Source organism: Phascolarctos cinereus, unplaced genomic scaffold (genome assembly GCF_003287225.1).
Source record: "Phascolarctos cinereus isolate Bilbo 61053 unplaced genomic scaffold, phaCin_HiC Scaffold_2;HRSCAF=192, whole genome shotgun sequence".
In the NCBI taxonomy this organism is placed as follows: domain Eukaryota; kingdom Metazoa; phylum Chordata; class Mammalia; order Diprotodontia; family Phascolarctidae; genus Phascolarctos; species Phascolarctos cinereus.
The window spans coordinates 223330242-223352142 of NW_027555625.1; the positions used below are offsets into that span (position 1 = coordinate 223330242).

The window sequence follows — 21901 nt, forward strand, 5'->3', positions numbered from 1 at the left end:
CAATGACCTGGGGAAAAGTCCTTATCACCTAACCTTAGTTACAACTCTGCCACCATCTTACATTAGCTTACTTTTCTTTTGAGGGATTCAAATGTCCTTTGCAAATACCATACTACACCCAATCTGAGAGAGGCAATCTTAGTACTGAGAAAAGAAAATTAAAGGCCAGAGAAGGGAATGAATGAATGGTTTATTAGGTACTTGCTATACGACAATCATTAAGCTAAGGTTGGGGCCACAAATACAAAAAAGAGACAGTCTGCTCTTAACGTCTTTACACTCTGAGAGAAGGAGATAACACATAGAAAGTAGTGGCGGAGAGGAAAGGATGTTTAGTTCTGGTAAATCACAGGGAGGATGAATGATTAGACGGAATGGAAAATTATAGGGATGAGAAGAGACAAAGCATTTCAAGTCAGAGCTAGAAAGAGACCACAGGGTATGGACATCCGGGTAGGTCCTGACATCCGGGTAGGTCCTGCAATCAGTCAATCACTCACCAATCAAGTGGGGGAGAAGCAATAAGACCTTCTCCCAATCTTCAAGGAGCTTACATTCTCCACGAGAAGATAGGGCTGATCCTTGAAACAATAAGCAATCAATTTAAGCCAGAATATAAATAAATTCTAACTCCTATATCTCTCCAGTGGATCTTGTTGACTCTTGGCCTCAGTGCCCCTTATCTCTGAATTGGAGTGCTTCCAAAATTATCAGTCACAATACAATGAAGGGTGAAGCAAGGATGTCCATTATCACCTCTATTATTCAATATTGTGCTAGAAATGTTAGCTACCTCAATAAGAGAAGAAAAAGAAATGGAAGGAATTAAAATAGGCAATGAGGAAACAAAACTATCCCTCTTTGAAGATATGAGAATCAGCTAAAAAACTAGAAATTATTAACAACATTAGTAAAGTTGCAAAATACAAAATAAACCCACATAAATCACCAGCATTTCTACATATTACCAACAAAGCCCAGCAGCAAGAGACAGAAAGAGAAATTCCATTTAAAATAATTGTAGACAGTATAAAATACTTGGGAGTCTACCTGCCAAGACAAACCCAGGAACTATATGAACACAACTACAAAACACTTTCCACACAAATAAAGTTAGATCTAAATAACTGGAAAAAATATCAATTGCTCATGAGTAGACCAGGCTAATATAATAACAGTGACAGTTCTACCTAAATAAATAAAACTATCAAAAATTATTTTACAGAGCTAGAAAAAGTAATAACAAAATTCATCCAGAAGAACAAAAGGTCAAGGATATCAAGGGAATCAATGAAAAAAAAATGTGAAGGAAGGCGATCTAGCCATACCAGATCTCAAACTGTTATAAAGCAGTAATGATCAAACCAATCTAGTACTGGCTAAGAAATAGAGTGGTGGATCAGTGGAATAGTTAAGTACAAATTACGTTCTAGTAAATGACACAATAATCTGTCACATGATAAATCCAAAGATCTAAGCTTTTGGAGCAAAAACTTATTATTTCATGGAAACTGCTGGGAAAGCTGGAAAACAGTATAACAGAACAACACCTCACACTGTATACCAAGATAAGGTCAAATGGGTACATGACTTACACATAAAGGGTGATACCATGAGCAAATTAGGAGAGCATGGAATAGTTTATCTGCCAGATCTATCGATAAGGGAAGAATTTATGACCAAACAAGAGATAGAGAGCATTACAAAACATAAAATAGATAATTTTGATTATATAAAATTTAAAAAAATTTGCACGAACAAAACCAATGCAATAATGTAGATAATTAATCAACAACCATTTATTAAGCACTTTTATTAAGCAGTTATTAAACATGCTGGGCACTGTCTAACAGAAGGGTTGTAGAAGAAGAAACCACTGCAACCTATAAGCAGCTTGGCCTGGAATCAGGAGAGATCTGGGTTCAGATCCTGCCTCTGACAGTTAGTTATTGTCTAGATGACCATGGGAAAGTTATTTAATCTCCTTGGTCCCAATTCCTTATCTGTGAGATGCAGGTAGTGATACCTAAGATGCCCATATTCTTAAATGAGGGGCTAGTATGAAGCTCAAATAGGATAATGGATATAACCAGGGGTGTGCTGGGAAATATTTAATGACTGATTCCCTCTGGGGAAAACTGTTTGCAAGATACACCTTTAAGTTTAATCTCTGATATTAAAATTTTCCCCATCACTTTTTTAAAGTTTAGAATGATAATCAATGAAACAACAAATTAAACCTTGATTTGCAATATTTGCCAGTTTCCAAGGTGTATATGCCCACACTGAACATTTTAACAATGGGGATTCAAGCTGGCTCTAGGAGACCCTTGGATATAAAGTGCTTTGCAAATTTTCAATGTTAACTATAATCATCCTCCTGATATTATCCTGCCCCAGAACCTCAAATGCCAAGTTCCTAATACTAAGAGACTTGTGTATGTAAAATGGTACGTAGGCTCATAGTTTGCAAGCTGAAAAGGGGCCTCAGATGCCATATGTAGTCCAACCCTCTTATTTTACAAATGAGGAAAGTGAGGCCCTTTGGGGTAAAGCGACTTGCCCCAATTCTCTCTGGTATATTTGGCACAGCCAGAGTTCAATGCCTTTTCCACACTGCCAGGCTGCCCTTTGGGATACTATGCCTAGATAGTCTCTAAGATCCCCTTCCAGTCCAAACCTTTGACACAGGCTCTCATCAATCCACAACTCTTCTTGCCATCTCCCATCACCAAGGCCTTTAAAGGGCTCAAGGCGGCTCTGCCTCCTCCCACCCCAGTTCAATCATATTGGTTGCCCTCTTGCCTGGTGGTAATTTCTTTTTTTCTTTTCATTTCTTTTTTTTCAGTGGATAAAAATGTTGAATAAATTTCGCCAGTTTCATACAAGAAGCGTAAGATAGGAAAAGGTGGTAGTTTATCATGTACTGAGGATGAAGAAAACAGTATAGACAGCCCCTGGGCTGTCCTGGTACTGATTAAACTCTAAGCCTTTTAAAAAGGCTTAGAAAAATAATAACACACTCTTACAATACTTAAAAGTTTGCAAATCCATATATAGATATAGTCTCACTTGATCCTCACAAGGATAACCTGTGAGGAAGGTGCCACTGTTATACCCATTTTCAGATGAGTAAACTGAGGCTTAGAGAGGCGGTATTGCATAATGAATAGAGGGTTTGACTTTGGAGTCAGGAAGACCTGGATTCAAATGCTATCTCAGACACTTACTAGCTGTAGGATCCTTTGAGCCTCTTCATGCCTCAGTTTCCTTATCTGTAAAATGAGTTGGGACTTAATGGTCTCAGAGGTCCCTTCCAGCTCTAAATCTATGATCCCATGACTTGTTCAAGGTCATATAGCTTGTAACCACCATAAGCAGGCCTTCCTGACTCCAACTCTGGCTTGATATCCGACTATATGACACTGCCTAGGGCTCCTAGCACATTTGTGTGTATGTTTGGAGAGAAAGTGAAGGGAGGGGGTAGATCTCTTGTAGAGAATTATGGGACAACATGGATAAGAGTTTTACAGGATGAGAAGGCATGAATGAACTGTGATACGCATCATTAGAGGGAAAGACCAAGAGGTCACAGACACAAATGGTGGAGATGGTCAGGTCAGGAATAGAGAGGCAGGAAAAGAGCCCTTACAAAGAGGATGATTTTTTCCCCAATCTCCAAAAACCATCTCCCTGTTGAAGCCTATAAAGGGAATGGGAGAAGTCAGCTCTGAGTACAGGTTTTCTGCTAGATAGAAGCATTGTTCCATCAGTGACTATAGGAGCCTCTGAGACCCTGACTTCCTCCACAACCTTACAGACTCCAACAGTTGTATAAAAAGTCTCCAACTTCACACTATGATGCATGCCAGGTTCTGAAGTCAAGATTTCACTCAACTATCCCAAACCACAGGTAGCCAGAGGCTCAACAGATTTTTTCTCTTGACAACATTCATACATTCAGATGCTTTATACACTTAGACACATACATTCATATACACGTGCCCAATAAAAGGCAGCATGGGGCAGGCAGTGGGAGGAGTGCTGGATTTTTAGAATTCAAATCTCACAGCTACTGATTAGCTGTGTAAGCCTGGACAAGACAATTCCCCCTCTCTGGACTTCAGTATCCTCATCTGTTCAATAAGGGCATTGTACTAGAACTCTAAAGACCCATATGGTGCTAAATCTTTGATCCCAGGATCTATAAACACACATACACACACACCTAACTGACCAAATGGTGTAATGGAAAAAGTCCTGGATCTGGAGTCAGAGGATGTAGGTTTGACTCTGGGCTCTGCCTCTTACTAGGTGTGTGACTCTGGGCAAGCCATTTTGCCTCTGAGCTTTAGTTTTTTCATCTGCAAGATGAAAGGATTGGACGAGATAATCACCCTCTAGCTCCTTCTGGTTCTAAATCTACGATACTATGACCTACATAGAAATAAAATCACAAATAGAAAGAAATTGGTAGAATGGCCAGTCAACACAGGACTGGGTTATCTGGACACTAATGGCTGGATTTAAGCTTGGAGGATCTGAGTTCAAAGTCTAACTCTACCCCTTCTTTCCTGTGTTGCTTTGGGCAAGTCATTACCTTTCTGGATCTCAGTTTCCTCAAGTGTAAAAAAAAAAAAAGGAATTAAACTACCGTAGCCTCTAAGGTTACTTCCAGCTCTCAATCTATAATCCTACTATATACTCTTCTAGTTCTTCCTTCGGACTCTAAATCTTGGGATCCTTTGCCACATCATATTGTACAATCATTGATAAAGAGTTAGAAATGGCCTTAGAGGCCATCAAGTTGAACTATTTAAAAATAATTTTTTATTCTGAACTTCACACAAAAAGAGCACTTCCATATATATAAGATTATATATGAAACCATGAATCTCTATTTCATATAGCTTGCTTTTTTTAGAAGTACATAATAAATTCAACACATTCCTTTCAAAGTTGTCCTACTTGTCTACTTCCTTCTAAACTTCTTTCTCTTCCATGCATTTAAAAAATGCTTCAATGTACAAAAATACTCATAGCAGCTCTTTTTGTGGTGGCAAAGAATTGGAAATTGAGAGGATGCCCATCAATTGGGGAATGGCTGAGCAAGTTGTGATATATGAATGTAATGGAATACTATTGTGCTATAAGAAATGATGAACAGGCTGACTTCAGAAAAACCTGGAAAAACTTATATGGTCTGATGCTGAGTGAAGTGAACAAACCAAGAGGACTTTGTACACAATAACAGCCACATTGTGCATTGACTAATATTGATAAACTTAACCCTTCTCAGCATTACAAGGATCTAAGACATCTCCAGAGGCCTCGTGATGGAACATGCTCTCAACATCCAAAGAAAGAACTATGGAAGTTGAATCCTATCATTTTTTTTCTCTTCTGTTCAGTTTTGGTTCCTCTTTCTGATGGTTCCTCCTATTGTTTTTAATTTTTACTTACAACATCACTAATGTGAAAATATGTTTAATAGGAATGTAAATGTATAGCCTATATGCCGTCTTGGGGAGGGTGGTGGGGAGGAAGGGGTAGAAAAATTTTAAACTCAAAAACATATGGAAGTTATTGTTGATAAATCAAAATAAATTAATAAAATTTAAAAATTTAAAAAATGTTTCAATGTCCCTTTTTTTTGACATCAGTATTGCAACCCCCTCATCTTTACAGATGAGGAAACTGAGGCCCATAGAGGTTAAGTGACTTGCCCAAGGTCACGTGAGTAGTAAATATCAGAGGTGGAATTTGAATCCAAATCTTCTGACTCCAGAATTAATGCTATTTCCTTTATTCCTTTAGCTAGTCAACAAACCCCCTTGTTTCTTGCATCTTCTCACTTCCCAGTGCCACAACTTCATTCCTACAGTATCTTAACTCATCTCCCCCACCTCCCATTTTGCTTTTCTTTAAACTCATCCTGGACAACCCTGTTAGAGCCTTCTCCCTAATGCTCCTCTTTCCTTAAGTGGAAAAAGCATTGGTTTTGGAGACACATGGCCTTAGTTCTGCCATTAGGCATGAATATGATGTTCTGGGTTGGGTCTGACTCAGGCTAACCCTCTGGTAGCTTGTTTGATACTAAGGGAAAAACTAGACAACTCATAGGTTATTCAACTGTTAATAGATGGATATCAGGGTAGAACATTCAACAAAGATATGATCCATCAGGGATATCATGAGTTGATTCCTTAAGTGAAGCCATCTTCTCTGAGTTGCCCATGATTGTCCATCAGCCAAAGATCCAGATACCTGGAATTATTCTTGGATGTTTTGTACTCAGGTTGCCAGGAAGAGATGTCAATAGCTTGGGCCTTCCGTCCCCTGAGCCAATTAAATATGGAGGACATTTTCAATACCTTTTATGGAAAAACTAACCTTACTTGCATGGTGTAGGGGAAGATGTCAGGATATTACTCCCATTACATATAACCTTAGGCAAGAGTCACTTCATGTCTTGGCTTGTTTCCTCACCTATGAGATAAAGAGGTTGGATTAGATAGCCTCCTCCCATGCTAGAATTCTATTATTTTACTGTCACTCCCCAACTCCAAAGCAAAAATGGTTACTTACTAAACAGATCAAGGCCCTGAGAGCTCCACACTCTACCTATCCAATCTCATCTCGCACACTACTCCTGCAAACAAGACCCTCCTTTCAGTAAATAAAGACTCCTCATTACACTGACATCCACACGTTGGCATTTGGACCCTCTCTCATGAAGAACCCACCACCTCTTGTACACAGATATTTTTCAAAGTCTAGTTTAAGCCTCACCTTTTCGGTATAACTTCTCCTGTTGACTTTGGTCCATAAAGATTGTTGGTGGTACAGTAGAGATCACACTGAATTTGGAGCCAGAAGACCTGGGTTCAAGTCTTTTCTCTGTCATTTACTACCTAAAGGACCTAAGGCACACTTTATTTGGCTTGGCCTCCATTTCCTCATCTGCAAAAATGCAGGAATTGGGCTAGATGGCCTCTGAGATCTCTTCTAGTTCTAAATCTGTGGTCTACTACTTCATCTGTTATGACCTATTTCTTTATCTGTAAAATAAATCCCCTGGACTGATTGGCTGCAGTTTGTAAGGTTCCTTATGGCTCTAAATCTATAATCCTAGGATCCTTCTCTGAAGTGCAATGATGACCCTTAGTGTGTTACACAATTTGGCCCTCAATAATACAGCATTTGGTATATATAGATATGTATGAACAGGCTTGCTCACCTAGCTAGACTACAAGCTCCTTGAGGTCAAGGACCAAGTCCTATGTCTTTATCTCCATAGTGTATAAGCAGTACAGAGAACTGAGATTTAGCTGGTCCAGGGCATCAATGCATCAAAGATCTGTGATTCTGTTAGGGTGGGTATTTCCTCGATAGTGCAGATCTCAACTGGTGGACACCTTGGTCAAAAAAAAGATTTATCGGCTTTCAGTCAATCTGACAATGATCGTGCCTGGAGTTAGATTAGATGGCGTTTGGATAATAGTCTCACCATTGGCCATTATCTGACTTCTTTCCATCCTGGTAGATAAACTGCCTGAGTTTACACTCCATTGCATAGTTTTCAAGAGCCCCAGGACACCTCCCAAGGAATGGCGAATAAAGAAGTATTTCTATATATATTCATTAGTATGTGCCAACATGCACAAGAATACACAGATATATCCATAGAAGACACCCTTGCAGAAGATACACACACATAGACACTGATACCTTATACAAACACATCTTCAGCTGTAGTATGAGATACTACAATTAATCCTCAGAGGAAGATTGAAATGCCTTTGGAGATACCTTCCATTTGCACATAGGCATTCGACAATTTGATGCTAAATTTCAGTTATGTGTCAGTCACTGTGCCAGGCAGGTTGGGCTACAAAGAGAAGAGGGAAGTCATCCCTGCCTGCTCTCAAGGAGCTTCCATTCTACTGCTGACTTTCATGGGTGTTCTTAACCCTTCAAACAAAACGAGGAAGCTGCACTGTGACAGCTAGACATGGGGGAGTTGGAAAGTAGTCTAGTTCCTTAAGAACAAGATTAAACTCCTTCCCTGTCTAGGAGGGGGCAGCCTGGTAGTGCCCAGACCTGAAGTCAAGAAGACCTGAGTTTAGATCCAGTCTCAGACACTTAATGTGTGACTCTGGATAAGTCACAACCTCTGCCTGCCTCAGTTTTTTAAACTGAAATGCGGAGAATAATATTATATACCTCCCAGGGTTGTTGTGGGAATCAATGAAATCATGTTTGTAAAGCATTTAGTAGAACGTCTGATACATAGCAGGCACTTAATAAATGTAGGATGGGTTGAATGTAATCCTGCAAACAAAGAGCCTTGAGGCTAAATGGCCTTCGGGGTCCCAGCTTCCATTCTTTTACTCTCAGAATCCAGCTCTGGGCCCCAGATTTCCATCCTGACAGCCTCCCTTTCCACCTACCTCCTGGTGCCAAGGCAAAGAGAAGGGAATCTTCTGGGGGTGTCAAAATGTCAACAGGAAAACCATTGGTATTTTCAGACTGAAGTTTGCATCTCAAACAACCATTTACTTTTAAGAAACCAAGCAGGCAGTGATGTGGAGACAACATTAACATTTATTTGAAAAGGGCATCATAAAGACATATTGGAAAATATTGACAAACATTCCCTAAAGAATTACCTTTTTAAGTATCATCCTTCCACAGCCACCTACTCATCCTTTCCCAAATCCACTACCTTTTCCTCTGCCCACAAATGAAGCCAATGAGCTCCAATGAATTTTAAATACAGAAGCTATCACAGGAACCAATTCTACACTCGCATATAAATAAATCTATCAGCTATTATATACACATGTTAGAAACTATGTGGCACTTGTGCACTCCCACCCCCCCCCACCCACCCCGGGCCACAAAGGTCTAGATATCACACACACACACACACACACACACACACACACACACACACATTGCAATCTGAGGACAAAAGCACTTACAGGTTTTCCAGCTGGGAGCGCCTCTTGTCCCCTCCAACTAATTAAGTGCTTTTCAGAAATCAAGAGGAGATGGAGGGAGAACATTTCCCCCATTCCCAGATCTCCCAGAAAAAGAAATGAACTCAGTCAGCTTCTTTGGTCCTCAGGTAGAGTGAAAATTCAAGGTCCAACTGCAATTCAGCAACCTACTTCTCTTCTACACTCCATTCTAACAATCAGTCTATAGGTATTTAAGGGCCTACCATGTGCCAAACAAGAGGGACAGTGTGGTGTAGTGGCTAGAGAGCTCACCTCTAAGCCAGAAAGACCTGGTTCAATATAACCATGCAACACTGGGTCAGTAACAGCCTCTTTGTTCTCTGGACAGCTCACCAAGACCAAAATCTGCACAGGTAGGAGGTCCTGCCACTGGCAGAAATCACAAGTGCCAAAAACTGCTGCGTACCAGGGGTATAAAGGTAAACAGAAATGATCCCTGCTTTCCAAGAGCTTACCTTCTAGTTAAGTACTCAGTCTTCTCTCCTTGCAGCGTATTTGGGCTTGGATTAGACTTGAAGCAAATGGTTCATTGTTACTTTGAGGGTTGCTAGGAAGGGAAGACGAGTGACCCTAAATTGCTTGTACTTCCCAGGGCAACTCAGACATCTTGTTTTAGCTCAATTTGTCTGTGCTACCCTGGAGGGGCCCAGTAAGAGCATGGATTCTGAGCTGGGCTCATCCTTCCCAGTTACATGGGAGTCCGGACATAATTCAGTGTTGTAGAGGGGATTTATCCATGGGACAATGGGATTGGGATTAGACAGGACCACAACCTAGAGACCTCAGAGATGCTCAGGCTTCCTGATCCTTGAGCTGTTTCAGTCCTTTGGAAGTTCCAAGTCTTAAGCCCTACCATACATCTGGGCTCTAGGCAACTAAGAATATAAATTATAGTCTTTGTTGAATCATATCACAGTTGTGTCTGACTCTTCGTGACCCCGTTTGGGGTTTTCTTGGCAAAGACACTGGGATGGTTTGCTATTTCCTTCTCCAGCTCATTTTACAGATAAGGAAACTGAGGCAAACAGGGTTAAGTGATTTGCCTAGGGTCACATAGCTAGTAAATACCTAAGGATAGATTTGAACTCAAGATGATGAGTCTTTCTGACATCAGGCCTGCTGCTCTATCTACTGTACCACCTAGCTGTTTACAAATTGTGGATAAGGTGCCAAATCACATTGGCATAGGGAGTTTCCCCATACCAACGAAATCAGAGGTTTAGCCCCCATCCTTATTAAACGTTCCCTCCAAATGTTAACTGGTTGGGGGCAGCTAGCATAGTTTTTACCTTCTTCTTGCAGCCTGGCTTCATTTGATCCTATCTTGGCACTACTAATCTCCCAACCTCACTTTCTATTACGAGGGAATAATTTTAAATGGAATTACTGGATTTGTGCTCTCAAATGGGAAGAGAAAGGAAGGAGTATAACCATAGGACCCCAAGGTCCCTATTTGGAGGAAAACTCAACTTAGTGAAGAGAAATTGGGGATTTAAGATCTATTCATGTCTGATTAAACCTTCTCAGGAAAGCTGTAGTTGCACCCATTCTTCCGTCAATGCAGAAGCTCATCTTCTGTCCATTATGCGTATAATGGGGTCTCCAGCTGAGCCTAGTCAGGTAGAATATAAGCTGCTCGAGGGCAAAGACTGTTTTTTTGTTTTGTCTTGATATATCGAGCACATAGCACTGGGCCTCATATGTAGCAGGTGCTTAATCAATGTTTGCCAGATAGATTGAAGGATAGTTTCTGACTGCCTCTACCCAGGAGAGGAAAAAGGCCTCATCACAAGGAACAGCACAGATAGGAAAAGGAGATTGGCCAGGAAGGGGAAGTTATATCCCCCTCATTCCCTGAGGCCAGTGGTAGGACAAGATTATGATGGCATGAAACTATTTGAAGTACTGATCACTTCTCCAGTGCTTTGTTCTAAGGCACACTGACTTTGAGGCAGGACTTTCACATATTCTCATGATTAAGAGCTGGAAGAAACCTCAAAGACCACCTGTTTCCTCACTTATAACATGAGGACATTGGATTAGCTCATCTTTAAGGTCCCTTTTGGCTCTTCACCATAGGATCCTGTGATCTAGTCCAGTACCTTCATTTTACAGATGGGGAAACTGAGGCCCAGAGAGATGTGTTTTGTCCCCTGTCACATAAGTGACTTAGCAGAGGCAGGATCCATATCTAGCCCCTTTGAGTCAAGTTCAATGTTCTATTACAGCTTGTTGCTAATTTCTGTTAGGAAAATTTGGTCTACCTTGCTGATTATATTAGGCAATAGACACTGTTTAACTTAGATACCAGAAGAGTCAGAAGTAGCTTCTTCACAAGGAGAAAATAAAAGCACAGAAAAGCTTCCCTTGATTGGGGGGGGGCATAGAACTGATGCTCTAAGCCAGAGGCATCAGACACAAGGCCCCATGCTGCTGGCCACAATCAGATTAAAGTGTAATTGGGAAATATTTAATAAAATAAATACGACAGCAGAACAAAGATGATGTTAATGTGTGGTTTTCTAAGTCAATACACAGTGCTCCACAGGGATCCTCATGTATGGGTTAGTGGCCCAGTGTCTGAGCTTGACACCACTGATCTAAATCATATAGCTAGAGATATAGATTATTTTTTCTTCCCAATAAAATAAGAAACAGTGATAACCAAAGCCAACAGTCATGTTCTAGGGGAATTAACCTCATTTGTAGGCTCTTTAGAAAGGTGTCATAGAAATATTATTATATAAGTCTCAGCCTCAATATCCTTATCTGTAAAATAGAAGGGGGGATTGGAGGGGAAGGTTGACTTAGATGGCCCACAAGCTCCCTTCTGGCTCCGGATCTTATGATCCTCACCCCTCAGCGCCACAGACATGAGAAACATCGCTAGAGGTAGTGGGGAAGACAACTAAAATCAAGTAAGAAAGAAACTGAGGGTCTTCCTTTAAAGCTAAGTTGAGGGTTAAGAGACAAAGTGCTCAGAATAATCATAAAGAGCTACGTAGTGCGGGAAGACTAGTTTGGCCCTCACAGGGCCACATAGATTTCCTATCTTGTCTTCAAAGTTTCCTTTAAGAAACTGTGTGCTTTGATGTTCACCAGAAGTGTAAGTTGCTATTTTAATAAGAAAAGTTTTATTATATAAAAATGAAGAGGAATTTCATGCTTATAAGTCGGGATGTCCTCTATCTTGGATTTCAGGAAACGCATGCAACCTAAAATTGCACTAAGTGAGGCAGAGAGTGCAGAACCAGGAGGGAATAATTCTGCCCTCCTCAGAGGACACTTCTCTGGCTGGAGTGCTTTATTTAGTTCTGATTAACATCTTGGGAAGCACGTTAATAAGCTAAAGGAAGGCGGCCAACCTAGTGACCGGCCTTGAGATCATACCTCAGAAGGACCAAATGAAAGACTCAAGGAGATTGGGCATAGGGAAGCAGGCAGCTCGGTGGCAGTGGGGATATGATCATTTTCTTTAAGTGTTTGAAGGTCTCTTACACGAAAGGAGGATCAGACACGTTTTGCTTGACCACAGAGGACAGAACGAGGAACAGTGAATTGGAGATAAATGTAGGTTTTATGGAGTGAAAACATCCTCAGAGTTGGAGGTGTCCAAAAGTGGAATGGGTTGCCTTAAGTGCTAGTGGGTTCCCTTTACTCAAAGTCTTGAAGTAAAGGCTAATGACTACTTATCAGGTATGTTATATGGGAGATCCTTTTTCTGATAAGGATACACAAGACGGTCTCTGACAGCCCTTCTAACTCTGGAAGTGTGATTTACACCACCTGGCATACCCATAGTGCAATAACAGAGGCTGAGCTGAAGGTGGGCTTGCATAAAACTTTAGAATGGCCAAGGAGTGCTGCCTTTCATTGTACAACTCAAATATGCATTTTTAAAAAAGGGGTCTTCTTTTTGAAATGTACTTTATCTTTTCAAGTATTTTATATTCAGACTAATATGTCAAAGACTTAAACTATAAAAGCAAAGGCCTGCGGTGACAACATTATGATAGTTGGGCTCAAATTTCATTTTTCTTCCCCAAGAAACTCCACTTAGGATGGGAGAAAATATCTCTGGGTCAAATTCCTGTTTTTGTTCCCATTTCTCTCTCATATTCTGTCATATTCTCTCTCTCTCTCTCTCTCTCTCTCTCTCTCTCTCTCTCTCTCTCTCTCTCTCTCCTACATGGGGGCAAACCACTAACTGACCTATAATTCATTCACATCCTCACATGAATTATCTCAGCTATACCAATAAATGAGAGTTTGGGGCAGTATAGAGGATTGGGGGAGGAAGGAAGGCTTATTTTAGAAGGGTTATTTAGAGGGAGATGTGCTTGTAGGAATCTGCCATCTGGGGCTCTAAATAAGCCATGGTCCATATAAGTGTGGTTAGCCTTTGGGAGGATCAGCAAGGATAGCATGGGACACAGAAAAGGCATTGAAGACAAACTTCCCTCCCCACTTTCCCATATTGCTTGGGGTCATGTGTGTATTGGTTCTGACTGGGCTTTTGCAACAACTTGCTGTCACCATCATTTATAAAAAGTTTACTAGTACATAACAAGGGGCAGGGTACATGGGGCACCTAAAAAAATCTAGAATTCGAAGAAGCTTCTGTTGCACTCTGGAGTCCAGAGGTACTACCTCATGTGGATAAAATATATGCGTAGACTTTATCCAAAAGACACACGTACACTTCCCCTCCCCCACTCCACCTCCCACCCATACACAGGTTTGCACACTGCACTCTCAAGTCATACAACTGGCCCACTCATTCCTTGGTAGATACATCCAATATTCTCAGTGTTGGCAGGTAAACTCCTTTTGTTGGAATGGTAGTCCCAAGGACTCTCTGCCCAGGGCAAATAACTTTCCCTATGAGGGAATGATTCAGGGCAGGGCATTGGGGCATCCTGTCATTCCCTGTGTTTTTGGAGAGTGTCTATCATTTTGAGCCACCTCTTGTCCTGCCCTCAAGCCTAGAACCTCCAGCAATAGGCCTATGCTTCACAAGAAGAGACACCATGGAGACACCATAACCCAGTATCTCAGGTAGGGTAGAGATGGTAAGAGAGCCAAGAGGGACCACTCTTGGTGGGGGAGCTAGGTAGAGATGGTTTTCCCATCTCTGCCCACAATGAAAGTGGGTCATTGGGGAGCATTGTCTGATATAACTTCCCATGATACAGGACTCCCAGGATGCAATGTATTTGCCTCCCTGGCAATGTCAAGGCTGAAGATGGCCTTGCTCCTTCTCCCCAATCCTATAATCTTGCCAGATTTTATTTCCCTTCATCAGATTAGACTTTGCCCTTAATTTCATTTTAGGTTCCCATAATGGCTCTAAACCCTGGCTCCAACGGTCCTGTGCCATTTGAGAGGAGACTGGACCAGGGCAACTCTTATGGATGAATAAGAGCTAGAAAAAATTGCTGGTATCAACTATGTGTTGAGCACTAGCATCCCCAGAAAGGATGTCCCATGCTTCCTTTCAGATCCTGGTCTTAGAGCTGCCATTGTCCCAACTCTACTTTCCTCCAAATTCCTAAGGCACCCCATTCCCTTCTGCCTAGCCCCTGGGCCCATTTGTGTGGTGACTTTTTACATCAGGCAGAAGGGATTCAGTCTGTTGCTCAGTGAGGATGAAACTCTCAGTATACCTCACCCCTTCTGAAGCAGCTCTGTTAGGTGGGGATTCAAACTTCCATTCTGTAGCTGGAAAATTCCTAGAGAGAGACTCCAACACTTTCCCTTTTCTCTAGGCAATGCTGCCCAAGAGGTCGGATGCCTCCCTTCCTTATTTCCATTTTCTGTTCAACCCGAGGTGTTAAATTGGGCTCAAAAGCCACTGAGATCCTTGGCAGGGCCCCAACAGCCTGTCCACGGATGGTTCAGAGGCTCCATCCCAAGAAAAAAAACTCCTCCAACTCATCAGCCAAAGGATTCCCAAGGCTCTCTGACCCTTATTTGGAGAGAACCTTCAAATCTCTCCTCATAAAGGACCCCAGATGACACAGAAGGCAAGGCAGAGTGGGCGGGGTGGACTCCCACTGGCACAAAGGGCCTCAAAGAGAGTGTGGTGAAGCTGGGATGCTAGAGCAGAAGGAAGAGAAGGGTTGAAGGAACTTGCTTTCTTAGGAAGGTGCCCACCTTTGGAAGTTATATTTCTCCCCTGAGATCTCATTAGGATTCCATGCTGTAGGGGATGGGGGTGGGGATCACCTTCCCCAAACCCAGCCTCCATAGGACCTCTGACTCTTGGCACTCAGTATACACACAGATCAGGGAACTTCATCTCATAGACGGGGATCGAATGGTTCTGTGGCTGGCCGTAGGCTGCTGTGATGGTACCAGATGGGCTTGGGGGAGGTCTAAAGACAGGAAGAAGAGATTGAAAGGAAAAGTCACGAAAGGTTGCAAACAGGGTAAGCTGGAATCATTTTTCTACTAGGGTAAATGTGGGAGAAGACTCAGATCCCCAATCACAGAGGCCAAATCCATGAAGGTCAAGCCTTCCTGATATATAAATTCAATTGAGGCCTTTAATCAGAGAAAGGATTTGGGATCTAGGGAAAAGCAAACTAACTCTGAAGTCAGAGGGTCAGGGTTTAAATTCTGCCTCTGATGCTTACCTGTGTGGCTGTAGGCAAGTAATGCCTACTACTTCTCTCCCTGGGCCTCAGTCTCCTCATCTACAAAATGAGTGGGTGGACTGGATGGCTCCTGCGGCCTCTTCTAACTCTAGCTCTATGATCCTATAATCTCTTGGGCAACCATGTTTTTATTCTGTGTTCCAGAACTTCTCATTTAAAGCCAAATTCACTACGAAGGCCATAGTCACAGAACCATTCTGGGTTCTTTTCCTGAAACCATCTCCTAATTCACTGACATGACATCTTTCCTTCCCCCAGTCAAACAGTATAGATTAAGGTCCCCAGTTCTAGATTATAAAAAGAGTTCTAGGCCTTCCAAAGAACAGAAGCAACAAGTAATGATCCCAGAAGGGAGGGCCCTGTGAAGATCAGAGGGCAAACTCCCTTGCCCAAGGCCACTTACCGGATGGTGATTTCAAAGATCTGGTTGAGTTTGCTCTGCAGCAGTGATGCCTGTAAACCAAAGAGATGGAAGGAAGGTGAGCTTGAGGGCCCTGACCATATCGCTTCACCACAGGCTCCTGTGGCCAGCTTAGGGCTGGAGGGCCAAGGGAGGGGACATAATGTTATTTTTAGCTTTGATCTTGGATCCTGGCTGTTCTGTGATGAATGAAAAACATTGGGAGACAGAGTTTCTGGGTAATTAATAATCAGTTTATCAATTAGGCTAGCTAGTAAATAAATTATTAGTGGTTTCTCTTGATAACCAAAGACAAAAGACATGGGGAGCCTGAAAGTTTTAAAGAATGCTTGAGAGAAGATTCCCTTGACAACTGAAAATCAATTCTGATTGGTGGACATTTAACAAGGAGGTGGATTCGAAGTCTTCAGCTTCCCCTGCTGAGGATGTGGCTTGATCATGAGACTCAGCCACCTCTAGCAGTCTGGACAGGGGAATCCTTCTCTATCCAGACCACTCGGATTGGCTTTCTCCTTCATGAGCTGGGTCACCTAAAATTCTAATGGAGGGGTACAAGGACAGGAGCTCATTTCCTCAGGGTAAAAACTTGCCTAGACTGGATTCTGTTTACACTCTAAACACCTAGTTGGGTGGGGTCCAGCCCAAGATCCAAGAGCATGTTCCCTGAGGGTTAGGGTCAATTTCGATAAGCCATATCCTTCAGAGGCTAGCCTTCCACAGGAGCTGGTCCTCAATGAAGAAACAGAGGAGAAAAAGCTTGAATCCTAATTTAGTAATTGGTTACCAATATAATAGAAAAAATGACTTCAGTCATAGCCTTTAAGAGGTAGCAATCTGCTCGGGCTTTGGTCTGCACGAGGACGTGGGGAAAGGCATACCAGAGAGGTCTTTGGTACCTACCTCTTTAAGAGCCAACTAGAGAGAAACAGCATGGTGTAGAGGATAGAGGGGCTGGCTTCAGAGTCAGGAAAACTGAGGCTTAAGTCCTGCCTCTGACACATACTGGCTGTGTGAGCCTGGGCAAGATTCAGGGCCCCCAGGCAACTCTCTACCACTATAAATTGTAGAGAAGTTGTTTATATGCAATGGTAGAGGGCATTTCCTCAATGGGAGATGCCTACTATACCAATGAAAATAGAGGGTCTGACCAAAAAAATTCTTTTAAAGGAGCCAATTAGGTCATTCAATGACAACAGCATGCAATCATTGACCAAGAGAAAGAAGAATGGAGTCAATACAACTTAACAAGCATTTGTTAAGTGCCTACTGCATCATGCTAGGTGCTGGGGATATATAAAGAAATAGTTCCTATCCTCCATGAGCTTATCTTCTTGGGAATGACTGATCTTGTTCAGTGACCTAGGGAAAAACCTCTTCCCACCTTTCGGCCTCATTTCTTCTCTGTTTCAGGAAAATAGTAATCCTCTGCCTCCCAGGATGAGGATGAAAAAGAAAAAGATAACATGTGGCTAAGAGAATACTGGTTGAAAGAAGGGAATAGAAATGCAAGATTTTTTATGTTTAAATGTCTACCATTGTTTTTGTTATTGATGGCCCTCAAATTTTGGCCACACCAGCTCATGAAGGCCATCTACAGTGACATGAAGTGTTTCAATCTGTTTTGGGGGAAAGGGTACCCATAGCCAGTGAAATCAGGAATGCATGAAGTAATGACATGTAGATTGTTATTGTTAAAAAAAAAAAAACTACCTTCTCTCATTGCCCTCTGAAACTCCTTCCCACTGATTCCTGTTTATTCCCCAAGCCACTTTTTTTTCCCCTTCAAATCTTTCCCCTACAATCTCCATTTCTAAGAAAACCAGCCTCGATTCCTAGATATTCCTGACACGGTGAGCCCTGCCAATCATCATAGAACTTGGCATGCCAGTCATTTGTCTCCCGGAAATGCCCACATTATTTCACCATGGCCGCCTTCTTGAGAGAGGGAACTACTACTGGTCAAGGGTCTCTCTACCTTATAATTCCATATCCAAATTAATTGCCCCAAAAGACCAAACAATGATGGGGCTCTCTTGGTACTTTGGGGGATGATACTCAACTTAAATACTTCAAGAGAACTGTGATTCCATTACTGAGAGCATTCCTTTTAACAATGGAGTTCTCAATCCATCCATGCCTGCCTAAGGTCATACATGTGCAACCCTTGGCAAGGGAGTAGTGTGTTTTGTTCCTACATGTCTGATGACATTCTTTACTCCACCAATACCAGATGATGAGTTATGAATACTAGAAAAAATACTAGTGTTGACCCATCCCTGATGGGTTAGCCTTTGTTTCTATGGGGAATAGGGTTGGGGGAGAGGGCACAGGAGAAGCCCAGCCAGCTTCTGTTTGGTGTCATAGCTCAGTGCTGATCCTTGCTAGCCCTAAAGGCCAGACGCCAATCTCCCCTTGGCTTCCACACTCACCCGGGCCCCACAATGGGCAGCAATCTCCTCAAAAGGTGCCTTCTGGAACTTCTCAACCACCTGCCGTCGCCGCTCACGCTCTTGTTCCTCCACTGCCACGCTATCCACTGAAGTACAGAAAGCTTAAGTTAGTACCTTGGTAATGGGCAGCTAAGTGGCACCATAGTGCATAGAGCACTGGCCCTGAAGTCAGGAAGACTCATATTCTTGAGTTTAAATCTGGCCTCAGACACTTGGGTGACCCTGGGTAAATCACTTAATCCTGTTTGCCTCAGTTTCCTCCTGTGTCAAATGAGATGGAGAAGGAAATGGCAAATCACTCTAGTATCTTTGCCAAGAAAATCCCAAATGGAGTCACGAAGAGTTGAACATGACTGGAAAACAACTGAATTAGACCAGTGATTCACACCATAGTGAATCATGAAGTAGAAAGAACACTGAATTTGGATTTAGAAGATGAAAATTCCAATCCTGACTTTGCCATTAATGAGTTCTACCATTTTAAGTAAGTCATGGCTTCAATCCAGTTTCTTGCTCTATAAAATGGGAACACTTTATGGCATATGCCCTGTCAACTTCAAATTCTGTAATTCTCAAGTAGGAAAATACGTGTGAAATAAATTTGTAAATAATTGTGTGTTACAAAAAAGGCAAAGTACTATTATTATTATTACCTAGAAAATTCTGAGAGAATGAGAGGGGGGGAAAAGTAGGGAAACACCTAGAGCATGGGGCCGTGCACTAGGGCACTGCATGAGGACATCTGGAGAAAGAGTAGAGGCAAAAGGAAAGGTACTGAAAAGGAAAGGAGAAAGGTCGGGAGATCAGAGCTCTAGTCCTGGTTCTGTCACTAACACATTGTATGACCTTAGGCAAATCACATGACTCTTTGGGCCTCAGTTTCCTCATCTATAAAATGAAGGGATGAAATAGGTCCTTTCCATCCCAAATGTGCTATGAGTTTATGGTTTTATAATAGAATGCTAGAGATTAATGACACCTACTTTCCAGTTCTGCCCAGCACCAGCCCATAGTGTACAAACATAGGTAGGTTTCCGAGGAACTACAATGGAAAGCCACCCACCATAATTGCTGGTAGATACTCCTTCATACACAAACACAGATCTGTATGCCTAAGCCTCAACCCATTAAGTGTGAACAGAGCTATCTGGGTTGACAGAGCTCACAAATGGCTTTTTGGATGTACAAATATTTGAATCCCACAGTCATTGAGTTGTCTTGATGGAATGCTGCCATTGACACACTGCCTACCTATCATCACCCTCTCCTGATTGTGGATTTGACCTTCGCATGTCACATGTGATACTCCGTGCACCACTCAGATGGTCATTTCACTCTCACAAGTGAAGATACGTGCCCTGAGCTTCACCTTGTTGCCTTTTAATAGAAGGCTTTTACCCATAAGGCTAGAGATTACTAGGTCCAGAAGGCTATGTTGAAATCAAGATGAACATTATTCTACTACAATTTCATTTAAATGGTCTGAAGATATTCACAATCTTACCTATGCTCTTCTGTAATATGTAAAAATACTCAAGCCTTCTAATATGACAGCAAGGCAATGGGTCTCATGGGACTTAGGTAATCTGTGGATCCAGAATCTGAGGAACAATGTATTAAGGTCCAGGCTGGAGTCAACTCAGGATAAACTGAGGATTAGCTATGATTTATGAGTTTAAAGTCTAAATCCAGGATTAGGGTAAAGAAATTGTTTCTTATAACAGTTCTTTCCTGTTGTCTTTTTTGATTCATTCTGGTTTCTCAACCTCCTTTCTTTCTTCCTTTCTTTCTTTTTTATATTCCTCCTACTTCCTTCCTCCTGTTTTTTTTTCTTTTACAAGATGACTTCCTGCTTTGTGATAGATATATGGATATAGGATCAACTCTGTCTACATCTGATGATGATAATGGGAGGACAACTTTAATCTTCCTTCCAACCTGACTAGTTGGCCATCAGTCAAGGAAGTAGTTTTCCATGTCTGTATTTATATTCCTCGCTCTTAATTTTTTTGAAATAGGGAATTTAATCCTATAGTTATTTTTACTTTTTTTTTGAGAGCCAAATGTAAATTTAAATTGTCTTTTATGGATATGCAGTCCTCACTGTCTTGTTATTTCCTGTGAGTCACTTACCTTCAAAAAAACAAAGAAGTGCCCTCCTCTTGATCTATGATAATGGCATTTGGCTCCCCATTAATAGGACACATCACTGATAAAGGATTTGCCATCAATTCTCTTGCCCTATCCTCCTTGCCACCATATAGCAGAAATCTTGATGACAGGATTAAGGGCTGGCCTGGCAAACTCTCCCACATGACTCAATGTGAACAGTATAACGCATTTATTTCTCCAGCAACTCTATTTTCTGAATCAAAATCTGACAAAGGACATTCATTAGGAAGCCTTGATGAAATAGCACTTTTAAACACCATATAATTAATTGAAAAGACAGAACTAGCCCTCAGTGAAGGGAGGAAAAAACACACTTGCCTCCCTTCTTTGCACAAGTTGGGGACTATGGGTGTGGAACATTACATATGTTATTAGAATCAGTTGGTACATTTGTTAGTTTTGCTTAATTATTTCCCCACAGACACACTTTTTAAAAATTCTTTTTAACAAGGTATGGGCTCTGTGAGTAGGAGAGGGGAAAGGGATGTATTTGGCAATGAAGGTGATAGAAAGAAAGAAGAAAAGAAAAAAACACTTTTGTATTCTTGAAATTGGAACTATATTGGAAAAATCTAAGACATTTGTTTACCATATACACATCTCCCATTAGCTTCAGTTGTCCTAACTTACCAATGGCCTTCTTTAGGGTCTCATAGGTAATCTCCTCAGCAGGCACTCTCTGTAGAGAAAAGAGAAGATGTTTTTGAACCCTAGGTTTCTTAGGAAAGGTGAAAGAAGGAAGGAGATGTCAAAGGACACAGAGGTCTTCCTGGCTTTGAATTCCCTAATATCCTCATCTACCTAAGTCCCAGGCTAGAAAATTAAAAGCCACTTAATTTGCCAGGAGGGGGGTCCTATTATCAGAAACTGTTATAGACTGGTGAGACACCTACCAGGGACCAGGTAGCCACATTGTATACAGTTAGTCAGCTGTTCACACAGAAAAAAGAAACTACCCTTTGACTCAGTAATACCACTTCTAGGTCTGTATCACAAAGAGATCATAAAAATGGGAAAAGGACTCATGTGTTCAAAAACATTAATAGCAGCTCTTTTTGTGGTGGCAAAGAATTAGAAATTGAGGAGATGCCCATCAATTGGGGAATGGCTGAACAAGTTGTGGTATATAAATGTAACAGAATACTATCGTGCTATAAGAAATGATGGGCAGGC

General features: G+C 41.7%; 1 protein-coding gene across 2 annotated transcripts in view; it reads right to left on the bottom strand.

Annotated features, from left to right (window-relative positions):
* Window positions 1–8587: 8587 nt before the first annotated feature.
* The window catches only part of EFR3B (EFR3 homolog B), a 124804-nt gene continuing 111490 nt past the window's right edge, over window positions 8588–21901 (bottom strand). For both annotated transcript variants that reach the window (XM_078149817.1, XM_020983949.2), the window contains 4 exons: window positions 21359–21407; window positions 18536–18642; window positions 16089–16138; window positions 8588–15403 (listed from right to left, as the gene is read on the bottom strand). In XM_078149817.1, the coding sequence (XP_078005943.1) occupies window positions 15298–15403; window positions 16089–16138; window positions 18536–18642; window positions 21359–21407 (312 nt within the window). In that variant the 3' untranslated portion in view covers window positions 8588–15297. The remainder of the gene's footprint in view (window positions 15404–16088; window positions 16139–18535; window positions 18643–21358; window positions 21408–21901) is intronic.